Genomic DNA, 15,522 nt, shown 5'->3' on the forward strand with positions numbered 1-15,522 from the left:
GGTGTTTCCCAGTACTTGGTTACAGCTGGAAGGGCATCCGCTGTGTAAAACATATGCTGGATAAGTTGGCGGTTCATTCTGCTGTGGCAACCCCTGATAAATAAGGGACTAAGCCAAAGGAAAATGAATGAATGAATGAATGAATAGGGCTGAACATTCATTAATTCATCCAATTTCTTTCGGCTTAGTCTCTTTATTCATCAGGGGTTGCCACAGCGCAATGAACCGCTAACGTACCCAGCATAAGTATTACACGGCTGATGCCCTTCCAGCTGCAATCCAGTACTGGGAAACAGTACTGGGTTGAAACTAAGTGCTCTATTTTAACAATCTAGGCGCAAAGTCTAAAGCGCAGGGTGCAAAAGCATTAAAGGGCATGTCCGAATTCAATTTTGCTAATTTAAAGAAAAATACGCTCTGTGCTGCGGCGCATGGTCTCACAGGGTTGAGCTTATTCTCTTAATGAGTTATGGGTGTGTTTTGGAATAAACCAATCAGAGTCTCATCTCCCATTCCCTTAAGAGTCCGTTGCGTCATGCCATAGCGCATTTGCTATTTACTGTACATGGTGGACTTTGTAAGTGGAAAAACTGAACGCTTCACTAGTGAGAATACAGTTAAACAGACCATCTGATTCTGCTGAGCAAGGATAAAGATTGAGCCTCCTGCAATTGGCAATTGCCTCCAATAAAGCTGAGTTATATCCAAACACACATGCTATGCCCCATATGGTCCAAAACCTGACAGGTGGACAAATCTAAGCTTGTTTTTAATAAAACAAACATAAATATGCATATAATAAATAATACTGCTACTAATAATATTATACAAAAGCTAATTGTTTTCCCAGTGATGGGTTGCGGCTGGAAGGGCATCTGCTGCGTAAAACATATGCTGGATAAGTTGGCGGTTGATTCTGCTGTGGCGACCCCAGATTAATAAAAGGACTAAGCCGAAAAGAAAATGAACGAATGAATGAATAAAAGTACAAATTTTCATGAATAAACTCAAAATAGCACCTATCGAGATGAAGGCATAGAGCAGTGGTCACCAAACTTGTTCCTGGAGGGCCGGTGTCCTGCAGATTTTAGCTCCAACCCTTATCAAACACACCTAACAAGCTAATCAAGGTCTTACTAGGTATACTTGAAACATCCAGGCAGGTGTGCTGATGCAAGTAGGTGCTAAACCCTGCAGGGACACCGGCCCTCCAGGACTGAGATTGGTGACCCCTGGCATAGAGGCAGTTTATACTGAAGAATTTTGAAAGAAAAAAAAAACATCCATTGACTTCCAACATAACATATTGAGTTTTATGTTGAACAGAAGTTTAGAGCCACTTGAAATGTTCATTTTTAAGTGAACTTCAGGTTTTATACAGTAGGTTCTCTATTTGTATCTCACAAACTGTACATACTTCCCACTGGTGGCCAAACAATGTTAAAAAACAAGTACTTGGCAACACATAAGCAGATGCAGATGATTCTCCTCTGCTTTTAGGAATGGAGCGCCGATTCCTACACATTTCTTCATGATTCTTACAAGCTGTAAGAACTCATCTCTGTCCGTCCGCCAGTGTGACGGTCCTCTAGACGCCGTGAGCTTCATTCTGCCTCATCGACCTGATCATCTGGAAACATGTCATGTATGTACTCAGCCATTCATAAACCACAATAGTTAGTATAATATACACAGGAAGTATTGAGTAACTGGCTGCTTAGGTAACTTGTTAACCATTATTTTAAACTCATGCCGCACTTGTGTTAGTTTAAAGGGATAGTTTACCCAAAAAAGAAAAACCTTAATGTTAGTTACTGACCACACAAACACTAACAATCAAGGTTGTGAAGTGATACACTACATTTTGTTTTGTTTTTCACCAGTACTATTGTATTAAGATTAGATTAGATTAGATTTTAGATTAGATTCAATTTATTGTCATCACATATGTACAAGTACAAGGCAACGAAATGCAGGTAATTCAGGTATATTTAATGCAATAAATATAACAATTTATCAGTGTTTTTAAACAAATAACGTTTGTAGGTTTCAGACATGTAAATGCACGTAGAAAGAAGGCCCATACAGAATCTGCACCCACAGAAATCCACAGATTTTTAGCTCATTATTGATAAAATTTATGTAAACGTGTGTAAATACATGTATATATGTATATATTCAGGTTTTTATATTAATTTCAGTAATGTTATTGAATAATATGCACATTTTATTCTAGGAATTATGTACAATACAGTTTGTAAAGTAATTTTTCTGTCTTATATTAATTTAGTGGATATAAATATTATTTAATTGGATTCGCATTGTAAACCTTAGATAAAAGTTAAACAGTAAGCATTGTTTACTCAAAATCATTCTGTGCAAATTTACTATTTTTTTTACAAAAATACCCATCAAAATGTCCACAAATTCTGTCTGGCTAGCAAAACAGCATTTCTGGTTGGTAAAACTCATGCTGATGACTTTAGAAATTCAATAGTAATGATTTTTAAACACAATCAGGCAATGTGCTTTATTCATCAAAGATAAACACTGTTTATGTTACTACAACGTTGATGAATCAGCATGTTGTAAATCCAGCAGCTCTAATCTCTCCCCTGCAGTGCAGACTAACACGAAGACACCCAAAAACCATTAAAGATCAAAGAAAATGATCAATATTCAAATATTGAAATGATGAAGTGCATGTTCATACATATATTTCACAATTGGAATATCAGATATGATCAGGATGTGTGGCAATATTTGGAGATAAGACGGGAAAAGAAACAAAAACCATAAATCCTCCTGAGACCCCGCCCATTGACTTATGTCCTCTGTAATGGACATTGCGTTTTCATGAATTTTCTTTCAAATCCTGTTGTACTGTTCTGAGGACATCCTGGGCTTTCTAGTGATATGTCATTTGATTGACTGGCATGCTATTAACCACTTCTTTCAGTGCATCCAAAATGGCTGACACAGAGAGGCATGTCAAATTTTAGCTTTACATTTTTTTTTTACTATTATTATTACATATATGTTTGTTTATTAAAGTATCAGGAACAATAAATTTAGCTTTCAAAGCTGTTAACTTGTTTGTGTTTCAAAATATCATGCTTTTTTAAATGTCCACTATAATAGACACCAGGACCATCTTAATGTAATTAATGACTGCATGTTGTAGGGGGCAGAACTGAAGCAGAGATGATTCTTTATAAAATAGTTGAGGGAGACTCTGATTTAGAGTCTGACAATCAGACAATTAGAGACAATTAGAGAATGACAATCAGTTTTAAATCACTATTATGTTAAATTTGTTTTGGATTAACATTTTTTTTTTTATTAGTTTTTTTTAGTTCAGCTTTCTTTCAGACTAAATTGTTTCAGGAATTTCAATACAAAAGGAAAAAATGGCTTTTGTTTTGTTTTTGTTACATTAATATTGGATTATTATCCCTTTACAGCCATATCCTGTACAGTTTTGTTGTCTGAGTGGCGGTCATTTTGAACTAAATTGGTCCTGTGGTCCACTACAGTGGACATGCTGTAAAAATAAAAACAAAATGTAAAAACTCTAAATTGTAGGGGGTTTTTTTTAACCCCAAAGGATGTAGGAAATCACAGAAGAAAAAAAAAATCTTTGAGTCTCAAGAGGATATACATACAGTAAATGATCAGGTTGTGAAAAACTTGACCTGTGACCACTGAAACCTTAAAATGACATATTCTAAATAGTGGTCACATTAAAATAAAATCATGCAGGAGGTCAGCAGGTGTATTTAAAACTTATGTAAAAGGGTTGGTGAATTCTAAACCTACTGCACGTCATGATTTTGCCAAGTACAATGAGATCCTGTAATAACATCTATGTTGATCCTGAAACATCATTTTTGCTTGAAAATGTAATTCCCTGCCCCTAAACCCAGCCATAGCTGTAATTTATTCCCAAAATCAGAGGGGAATAATAGTTGAATAAGTGCTAACTATAAGCCTAAACTTAACATAAACAGTAAACATATCCCTTAATTCTGATTAGCTGATTGGGATGTTGTATCAGGATCAACATAGATGTTAATCCAGAAACATTTCCTACTTGGTGAAATCAGGTTGGCGAAACCTACTACTTATAAATCCTATTCAGTTGATTTCCTCTTAGAAAGAAGCACATTTCTAGTTCTATACTTCCCGTACCTGATTTCAACTATACAACTTCATTTAGTCTTGCATCTCAGTCGTATAGATACTAGCGGTTTTGGTAACATTATTAAGAGCTTGACAATGAAGAACTATGTGGTAAAACTTTGCTCTTTAGCTTAAATGATGAGAAGAATCCACTCATTAGAAGCCCGGTCTATCAAAACCCTCCATCTTGTAAAAACAGCAGTGTTTACCCTTGTTTCTGTCTCTGAGCATTTTGGTAGGTCTTCATATTTGGGGATAATACATTCTTCTGTAAGCTGAGTTTAATTAAATTAACAGCAGGGCTGCATGACAAAATACTTATTTAATAGAAATCTTGTTCTACTTTGAACAATTTCTGAAGTTGGGATTTTCCACAGTCAGTACTGTTTCTAGGCTAGGTGAATGACCCTGCCTGCACCCCATAAAAGTATTAATCTAAATGGACAGTGCTCTCTTTTTATAGGGGGATATTAAACCTAAAATTTCTCAAGTGCAGTTTTTGATTTTACTTATACTATACGCTATAATAACCCTATGATTTGACAAATATGAAGCGAAGTGGGCCATGAACAGTTATATATTCAAAGTGTTGCTTTGTTTTCTTACACACTCAATTATTATTTATCATAACAGGGTGGTTTTAAATCACATTTTAGAGGGGAAAACTTATAGATTAACCCCCGGATTACACCAAAAACTCAATTCTTAGCAATTCTCAGGAAATGCTGAATGTTTTTACGTGAATGTTTTTGAGCCATAGTATTATAATGTGTGTTCTATAGTATACTGTATTATAGGCCATTTAGATGTGGTAATGGCATTAACCCATGAACATTTGCTGCTTGTTGTCAAACTATTTCATCACTGTAACAAGAGGAAATTCAATCATAACTTTACATTAGAACAGCTGTCATGACATTATTTATCAATATGTGGACATTTTTGCACTCTTAGAAGCTGTGGAAATGAAAAATGTAAAAGAGGAAACACTTTAGGGCCATTGTTATTCCTCAAAATGGTCTGTAGTATTTTAATATCTTAATGTAGTAATCTGAACTGATCACCTGTAATATTTACTGTACTATACTTTAGTTTTTACTACAGTAAACTGTATAATCTTGCCTGTAGGGTGACAAAAAGTCAGCCCTGAGCACAGTCTCTGAACTCTCTCAATTTATTATAGCCCTATTTTCCTGCAGGAATGTACACATAACCATAGCCCAGATTTAAGTGAATTGTGCGGTGGGATGTACAGATCTAATATACTGATACTCATGCGATTTCTTCTCCAACTATTTACATTAACTCACTTATCCAACATTATGTGAATTTGTGTGTTTTACCATGGATTTGTCATTGCATATTAGCATAATTGTCAGGTGACATTAATGGAATTTAAATGAATACGCATACAAATTGTGCTTTGTGTACACTTTTAAAGATTATGCCTAAATGAGCAGTTTTCCATATTTTGTGATTGTTGTTTTTTCACTTGTTTATGCTTTTGAATTGCATTATGGGATTTTTATCTTTTCTCCAAAAGCTTTTGATGTTGAGAAGTTTGAAAAGTGATGTTTGTTGCCATTTTTAATAGTTTGAAGTGATATATTGTCTGTGTTTGTGTTGTAAATGATGGTACAAAAGCCTGGTAATAAGTGTGGTTTATTTATAAACTACTTTCGAGAGGATCACGTGCTTATGATTGAACACAGCTGGTACCGCATCAGCTCCATTTAATGCACCAATCAGATGAATACTGACACTCTACAAATAACCAGAGCTTTCTACTCCAGTCATCTTCGTCTTGAAGAATCCCCCCTTCCTCCCCTACTCCTCCCCTTCTCTGATAGGGCGGCCCGGCGGCCCAGTGATTAGCACTGTTGCCTCATAGCAAGAACGCCACTGCTCGGCCCCTCTCCGAGCCAGTCTGCGTTTCTGTGCGGAGTTTGCATGTTCTCCCCATATTCACGTGGGTTTTCCCCAGGTTTCCCGGTTTTCTCCCACCGTCCAAAGACATACATCATAAGTAAATTGACAGCTCTTAGCCAGATTATCTCAGCCTGTTCACAAGCAGGGGAGTTCTCGAGACCTACCTAAGCTCAAACTCTCCTCTCGTCCTTCAAATGGGAGGGAGCCCCGGGCTCGAGGATATTCTGAGCTCAGGGCTCTCTCCCGGGACAGCATGCCAAATACACTTTATTATCAATCATCAGATACGTGTGAATTCTTGAAGCTGCCAGTATGTTTTCTGTTACAGTCTAAATTCTCTCTACATTATTTCTTAAACAATATCTTGCCCTTAAACTACAAAAATGTCAATAAAAGTCACGTTGTTCAACTTAACATCAAAATTCAGCAGAGCAAAATGCAATTTTGCCGTAAAATAAACAAAAAACACTATATAACACAACAAAATACAGAACCTGTTAATATTGGATATTTTTTACAGTGTACACATCCTTTGTGTACACTGACAACAACATAAACAACATATCAAGTGTTTAAACTGAAAACTCTTTGAAGTGCATGCAAGTATTTTGTTAATTGTTCATTTGAGGCCAGTGTTGGGCAAGCTACTTGAAAAATGTAGTGAGCTAAGATATTACCTACTCTACTTAACCACACTAAAAGCTACCCTCTGGGAAATGTAGCAAGCTAAGCTAAAAGCTACTTGGCAAAAGTAGCTTAGCTACATCTAAGCATTTTTTTTTTACAATTTTCATTTTTAAATTGAAGCAACTTAAATCCAAGTCAATCCTACCTTAGTGATCAATAAAACTGTCAATGAAACCTATGAGGAAGAATTGTTCAGTTCAGTTATTTACTGCAAACAATATGCTGTACTAAACAGAAACAAATTATAGTATATAACAGCAAAAAACAGGTGTTGCACATATAAAATACTATAGTAAATTATAGTAAGGGGAAATATTTAGGAATAAGCATTGTATTGTATTGTATATTTACAACTCTTAATTAATAAATTACACTACATAATCCAGTATCATTGGTAACTATAATGAACTAATATTAATTACCATAGTATACTTTGACCTTTACTGCAGTAAACTATATATAAAGTCCTCTCCTTCAGTCATCTTTCCATCAAGCAATTTTTTGTCAGCCTAAATGGTTGGCGACAGCACCGACCAGAGCCAAAGGTGGAAGTAACGCACCAAAAAATTTGTTGTCAAAAATGCTCCGCCTTCTTATGGAAAGGGGCGGGGAGCAACACCTCATTTGCATATAAAGAGACACACAAAAACAGTGTTGTCGTCGGCGCAATAGCCTAGTGGTTAGCGCGTCGACATATGGTGCAGTACCACGTCAGGGTGTCCCGAGTTCGAATCCTGGCTCGAGGACATTTCCCTACCCCCCCCCCCCTCTCTTTCTCCAACTTCGCTTCCTGTCTGAATACTGTCCTATCTAATAAAGGCAAAAAGGCCAAAAATAAATCTAAAAAAAAATAAAAAAAAACTGTTGTCTATTGCAGTTTAATCTTTTCCACAAGAACGCATCAGACAGTTAATAAACTTTTCTCTCACATATAATTATATGTGTATGTACTGTACATCTATATATTATGTCTTATTGTGCATTTATTTTTTACACTTCCATTTTGTTTTCTCATTTTCTTTCTCCAGAATGGCACCGACTACTCATGGTTCCAGGACTGGATTCAGCTTCACGTAGCGCGAATCAGAGACATCGAGCTTCTGACAGGCTTGAGTTTTTACCATGACCGGATATCTGTATCTGAAACGCTACAACTCAAGACCAAACTCAAAACCTTCTAGAAACATTAGTGAACTCAGACCTCATTTCAGACCCATCCAAAATAGCATCTTTTCAACATCAGAACGAAGCGGCGCTTTTAGCAGACTCTGAAACAAAGACACAAGTTCATCCAGAGACTCTTTGAACTCCGCAAATGGGAGTATAAAACTTCTCTTTAATAAACTCCTTATTCTCAGAGTGGATTTATTTATAACTTGGGAAGTACCGACTGGCACTGTGATCTTAAGAGTCCCTAAAATTCTGTTTTTTCAAAGAAAACTGTTTTCCGGCACACATATGTTAGCGATTTAACCGTGGTTGGACTTGATCGTTCATCAAGCATGTTCAAAAAAGAAAGTTTTAAGAGTTTTTGTGCCACACTTCCCACAGGAATCACTCTACATTTCAACATTTTGTGTATGTGTGTTCTGTTCTACTAAAAATGACATTAATTCCCTTCCCAGTAGTTTTAATACAGCAGTATTATCATAGAGTTTTACTGCTCCTTCAGGCCAGAATGCAGAATTACATCAGGCAACAGAAGCTACATTTGTATATTTGTGTTTCATTTGTTTTTTTTCTGGAGATTGGTTGGATTTACTGTCTCAGGTCAGTTTTGATAGACATTTGCATCCACATTGTTTATTACATTTGTATGTTACAGTTGTTAGTCAAGATTTATAGAGATAAAATAGGACATGTATTGATTAAATGTTTCATATTTGGGTTGTATGCGTTGTGTTTATGCAGTTTGTTGTGTTCCATGTCATTATCTGCTTTAATAAGATTTGATCATTTGGCTCAAAGGGGAGGCATGGTGGCTCAGTAGGTAGCACTGTTGCTTCACAGCAAAAAGGTCACTGGTTTGAATCCTGGCTGAACCATTTGGGATTTCTGTGGGGAGTTTGTTTGTGTGACACACATAAGTAAGGGTGGCGGCAGCAAAACAAGGTGGCCATAAGGAACTTTTTTCAACGAAAAGTGTGTCACATAAATTCAAGTTCGCTACTGATTGAGTCCATCATGATAATGCCGTCAATGCTCATGTTTTCCCCACTTTAACGCACAGTCTGTCATCGTACAGTAGCAGACTGATATAATCTGTAAATTATATACCCTGAAAACTAATTGCAGAACTGCATGGCCAATTTCGGTTGAAACACAGTGTCAGAAAAACTACAGCCTGTGCTCCATCTTTTATTAATACTGATATATGAGACATGTTTCAGTGATGCAGTAGCAGTAGTGCTGTCGCCTCACAGCAAGAAGATCGAAAAGATACTTATTTTTAAAATACAAATTTATTAACATTTATCATTATATATATATATATATATATATATATATATATATATATATATATATATATATATATATATATATATATATATATATATATATATATATATATATTCATTCATTCATTCATTTTCTAGTCAGCTTAGTCCCTTTATTAATCTGGGATCGCCACAACGTAATGAACTGCCAACTTATCCAGCATTTGTTTTACGCAATGGATGCCCTTCCAGCTGCAACCCATCTCTGGGAAACATCCACACACACACTCATACAATATAAACAATTTAGCCTACTCAATTTACCTGTACCACATGTCTTTGGACTGTGGGGGAAACCAGAGCACCTGGAGGAAACCCACACGAACGCAGGGAGAACATGCAAGCTCTACACAGAAACGCTTGAAAGGCTCGAAGCAGTGACCGTCTTGCTGTGAGGCGACAGCACTACCTACTGCGCCACTGCGTCGCCATATATATATTTATTTATTTATTTATTTATTTGATTCACCCGTCCCCACCAATGTCAAATGCAAACCAACGCCCTTGAAGATAACACATCATGCAGATTTGAAACAGTTGTTTTAATTATTAAGGGAAAACTAAATATAGAACTACATATCCTTGTGTGAAAAAGTATATGCCTCTAAACCTAATAACTGATTGGGTCCCCATTAGCAGCAACAACTGCAACCAAATGTTTTCGAGCATGAACCGCCATTTTAAGGTCATCCCACAGCATCTCAGTTGGATTCAGGTCAGGACTTTGACTAGGCCAGTGCACTTCATTGTGTCTTTCTTCAGCCATTTAAGGCTGATTTATACTTCTGCGTCAAGCGCACGTGTATGCTGCGGCGTGGCCTACGCGTGGATGCAGAGACCTCTCAAAAATGTAACTACACGTTGCAACTACGCGTAGCGCAAGCTCTGTGATTGGTCAGCTTGTAAGCGCTGACGAGTGTGGGTGGGACCGAGAGCCGCACAAGCGATGAAGTGATTGTTTACAAGTGTTGAGTACCGTGAGGGAGCTCCGGATGGAAAGTTTTGTTTACCTCTTGGTTATTGTTGCACGTCCGCCGGTTCCTGCCTCAAAATAAGTGAGTTTGAACCACTTGTACATTAAGGAAGCGTTCAGAAAAAAACAAAACACCAGCAAAGAAACTCGACACAAAGGATCATATGGCTCGTTTCCACTAACCAGGGCAGTACGGTTCAGTTCGGATCGGTACTGGTCACCTTTATCAGGCTTGCATTTCCACTACCAAGGCTACCCTTTTGGTTGGCTTGGTGTATGACAGAAAGTTTCAGTCGATATCATTTTCGCTCGAGAATATGTCTACAGTAAAGCTGTACGGGTCGCTTACATATCATATGAGAAGCACTTCTCACAAAACAGATGCTTTATGGCTTGTTTCCACTGACTGGTACGGTACGGTTCAGTTTGGTACGGGTCACCTTAATCAGGCTTGCGTTTCCACTAACAAGGGTACCCTTTTGGTGGGCGTGGTGTATGACAGAAAGTTTCAGTCGACGTCATTCTCGCTCGAGGAAATGTCTACAATAAAGCTGTAGGGGTCGCTCACATATCATATGAGAAGCGCTTCTCACAACACAGATGCTTTACACACATAAATACTTGTGTAGAAATGTTTATTACTAACCTTTCTATGAACATGAGTTGATTATAACTGCAGATCAAAGACAGTGCGAAACAGCCTACTGTAACGTCTGTAATTATATTAAATAACTAAATAAATAAACATATATAAACACATACAGCCCCTTACAGTCTCCGATATGTTACTAATTACAGAAGAACTACACACAGCGGACATTTAGTGCTTATTTAGGTTCAAAAACACAACACAGCAACACAACAGTCAGTGTAAACCTCTCATCTGTGTCTGCAATCTTCAGCAGCACATGTAGCCTCTGTTAGAGAACAATTCCATCATTCTGAGTTCATAATAGTCCAAAAAGGTGATAATAACAACAATAGTTAAACAAGGCGTTTTGTTCATGTTTGCTGAAAAAAGAATGTGCTCCTTTTTTCCGGCTTCTCCCTTGTTTTTTCCATGCTTCACTCTCGCGTTTGTCAGTGTCTGACAGGATCGGGTTTCAAAAGCACGTCAATAATCAAGCACAGGTTATTATCATCAGCTCAAGAAGTTTGTTATTTCAGATTTAGACGCGCGGCGAGCGCAAGCAAGAAAGCGAAACCGCACGCGCCTCAGACTGGCTCGTAAAAAACTACGGGCACAGGGTAAATCTGCTCTTTTTCTTGGCTTTGTGGCTGTTCGTCATGACGACGATAAGGTTTGTTTGAGCCCAGGTCGACCATGGCTCGTTATTATATGTATATATAAATCCGCTGTAATCTCTCGGCTGTGTGTATTTTAAACATGGCGGGTTTTTTGTTTTCATTCTGGCTTGTTGCGTTAGCGAATGACGTATCTCTGTTAACCAATAGCGTTCAGCTGCGCGTCTAGCTCCGCCTTTTGGTACCCTTTCTCATGTTTGGTACCCTTTCGAAAAGGTGCCGAGAAATGGCCCGTTTCCACTGTGTGGTACGGTAAGCTTCGGTTTGGTATGCTTTTATGGCCGTTTCCACTGTCAAAAGGCGTACCGAACCGTACCGTACCACTTTTTCGGCACCCTTTCGAAAGTGTACCAAAAACGAGAAAGGGTACCAAAAGGCGGAGCTAAACGCGCAGCTGAATGCTATTGGTTTACACAGATGAGTCATTCACTTGCGCAACAAGCCAGAATGAAAACAAAAAACCCACCATGTTTAAAATACACGCACAGGCGAGAGGTTACAGTGGAATTACATTTACATATAATAACGAGCCATGGTCGATCCGGGCTCAAACAAACCTTATCATCGTCTTGATAAACAGCCACAAAGCCAAGAAGAAGAGCAGATTTACCCTGTGCCCTGTAGTTTTTTAAGAGCCAGTCTGAGGCGCGTGCAGTTTCGCTTTCTTTCTTGCGTTCCCCGCGCGTCTATATCTGAAATAACAAACTTCTTGAGCTGATGATAATAACCTGCACTTGATTATTGACGTGCTTTTGAAACCCGATCCTGTCAGACACTGACAAACGCGAGAGTGAAGTGCGAAAAAACAAAGGAGAAGCCGGAAAAAAAGGAGCACATTATTTTTTCAGCAAACATGAACAAAATGCCATGTTTAACTATTTATCTTCACCTTTTGGACTAATATGAACGGGGAATGATGGAATTACTGTCTAACACAGGCTACATGTGCTGCTGAAGATTACAGACACAGATGAGAGGTTTACACTGGCTGCAGGCCATATTTTGTGTTGTTTTTTTAACCTAAATACGGACGAAATGTCTACTGTGTGTGTAGTTCTTCTGTAGTTGGTAACATATCAGAGACTGTAAAGGGCTATATGTGTTTATATATGTTGCATTTATTTATTTATTAGCTTATTTAATATAATTACAGACGTTACAGTAGGCTGTTTCGCACTGTCATTGATCTGCAGTTATAATCAACTCATGTTCATTGAAAAGTTAGTAATAAACATTTCTACACAAGTATTTATGTGTGTAAAGCATCTGTTTTGTGAGAAGACCTTCTCATATGATATGTGAACGATCTGTACAGCTTTATTGTAGACATTTCCTCGAGCGAGAATGACGTCGACTGAAACTTTCTGTCATACACCACGCCCACCAAAAGGGTACCCTTTGTAGTAGAAACGCAAGCCTGATAAGGGTGACCCGTACCAACCCGAACCATACCGTACCGTACCAGTCAGTGGAAACGAGCCTAAAGTGGTACGGTACAGTACTCAGTGGAAACGGGCCAATAAACACCTCACTGCCAACTAGGGTTTCGGAAGTGTTATTGTAAAGGAACAGAAACAGCGCCCAGAAGTATAAATGCACGGCAATGCGCGTTGCATGCGCCGTGGGTCACGCCAATCACTTGATGCAGAAGTATAAACCAGGCTTTAGAAGTGGACTTGATGGTGTGCTTTGGATCATTGTTCTGCTGCAGAACACAAGTTCGCTTCAGCCTGAAATGTAAGAATTTTCCCATCAATGTGTCATATATCACAGAAGAATTGTATTAAATATAAGTTTTTCTTTAAATTGGAATTAAAAAAAAAATAGGACTTTCTGAGTCTGAAATTAAGCAAATCTTCGACGTGACCTAACTCTGTCAATATTAAAGATATCAAGGTTATATTTTCATAAAATATTCTTTACATTGTGTAGAATATATATTTATAATACAGGTCAAAATGTTTAAGGCTGATTTATTGGACGTGGACGCATAGCCCCTAGCCATGGCCGTCGGCGTCGCTGACGTACACCTCTCAAAAATGTTACCTTTACGCAAAGCGCAAGCTCTGTGATTGGTCGGCTTGGTAGCGCTGATGAGTGTGGGCGGAGGTGAAAGCCGCACGTGCGTGATGCAGGCATGCAGTAGGTGTTTACAAGTGTGGAGTCCTGTGAACGAGGTCCGGATGAAATTCAACAGAAGGTAATAGTCAAAAAGAACAATTTACTAATACGGCAGGAGGAAACATGGTTTACAAGATTAAGAATAGGACATACAGGGTTAAACAGTGGATTATGTATTATAGGGAAACATCAAAATGGAATGTGTGCATATTGTAATGAACCAGAAACCGTAAAACACGTTATACTGTCTTGTAGGAAATATTCAGAAGAACGAGAACAATTACAGAAAGTATTTGAGAACATGACATTGAAGCACATATTGAGTCTGTCTGGAGCAAGTTCAACAGTTAATGCAGTTATACAGCTTCTGAAAACAACACAGCTAGCAAACAGGATCTAGAAATGTAATGTTTTTTTTTAAACAGTATATATATATATATATATATATATATATATATATATATATATATATATATATATATATATATATATATATATATATATATATATACACATCCCTAATGATCACATGTCAGTCCAGAAGGTGGCGGTAATGCACTAAGTTTGCAAGCTGCCAATAAAATACCACAGAAGAAGAAGAAGAGGTCCGGATGGAGACTGCTGTTTTTTTGTTTACCTTAAAAGTTACCCTAAAGTTGTTGCACGTCCGCCGGTTCCCGCCTCAAAATGAGCGAATTTGAGCCACTTGTACATTAAGGAAGCGTTCAGAAAAAAACAAAACACTAGCAAAGGAACTTGACACTGAGAAACATAGACACCTACTGCCAGCTAGCGTTTCGGAAGTGTATTGCAGAGCAACAGAAACAGCGCGCAAAAGTATAAATGCACGGCTACGTGCAAGGTTTGCAGCGTAGGTCACGCCGATCACTTGACGCAGAAGTATTAAACCAGGCCTTAGGGTGAGTATAGGATTTTTAAATGTTTAAAAATAAGCTTCTCCTGCTCACCAAGGCTGCATTTATTTAATCAAAAATACAGTACAAATTGTGAAATGTTATTGCACTGTAAAATAACTATTCAAAAGTAAAGTTTATATTTAATTCAATAATTTAATCCAGTGATTTAATGATGAATTTACAGCTTCATTACTCCAGTTTTCAGAGTCACATGATCCTTCAGAAATCACTCTAATATTCATTCATTCATTTTCTTTTGAGCTTAGTCCCTTTATTAATCCGGGGTCACCACAGCGGAATGAACCGCCAACTTATCCAGCATGTTTTTACGCAGCGGATGCCCTTCTAGCTGCAACCCATCTCTGGGAAACACTCTAACATTAAATATTATTATTATTATTATTATTAATGGTAACAGTAATAAAAGCAATAATGACTGCAGTCATAATTTCCTTTGAAACTGCATACAATAAGAAATCAGTTATTTAAAATTATAATAAATATTTAATATTTATAATTTTTATGTTTGATAAATGCCACCTTGAACAGAAAAATTTACTTTGAAAAAAAAAACCATGAAAAAAATAATCTAGATGTTCAATTTAGTAAAACTAATAAGACACTCTCATACATGCATGTCAAGGTGAAATAATAACATATTACAAAGTAACGGCATGCTGTGCCTTCTGTAATCATTATCCGGATTATTGTATTGATTGTGCAGGTTTTTGTTTTGTTAACACCCTAGTTAACTTGTGGGCTTGTGCAGCACAGTTGTAGAGAAAATGCTGATGTAGTGCAGGTTTATTTCTCACAGATTCATCATCGTCATCATCGTGTGAACAGGAAGGAAGTGGAGATGATGATCAGTGGTGTCTCTTTAAATGCAGTTGAGATGTGCAGGTTCCAG

General features: G+C 37.5%; 1 protein-coding gene across 1 annotated transcript in view; it reads left to right on the plus strand.

The window, feature by feature from the left end:
• The window catches only part of enpp1 (ectonucleotide pyrophosphatase/phosphodiesterase 1), a 127,062-nt gene extending 118,371 nt beyond the window's left edge, over window positions 1–8,691 (plus strand). The window contains exons 24-25 of the mRNA XM_056480678.1: window positions 1,501–1,645; window positions 7,827–8,691. Of these exons, the coding sequence (XP_056336653.1) occupies window positions 1,501–1,645; window positions 7,827–7,979 (298 nt within the window). The 3' untranslated portion in view covers window positions 7,980–8,691. The remainder of the gene's footprint in view (window positions 1–1,500; window positions 1,646–7,826) is intronic.
• Window positions 8,692–15,522: the final 6,831 nt, after the last annotated feature.

Source organism: Danio aesculapii, chromosome 20 (assembly GCF_903798145.1).
Source record: "Danio aesculapii chromosome 20, fDanAes4.1, whole genome shotgun sequence".
NCBI classification, from domain to species: domain Eukaryota; kingdom Metazoa; phylum Chordata; class Actinopteri; order Cypriniformes; family Danionidae; genus Danio; species Danio aesculapii.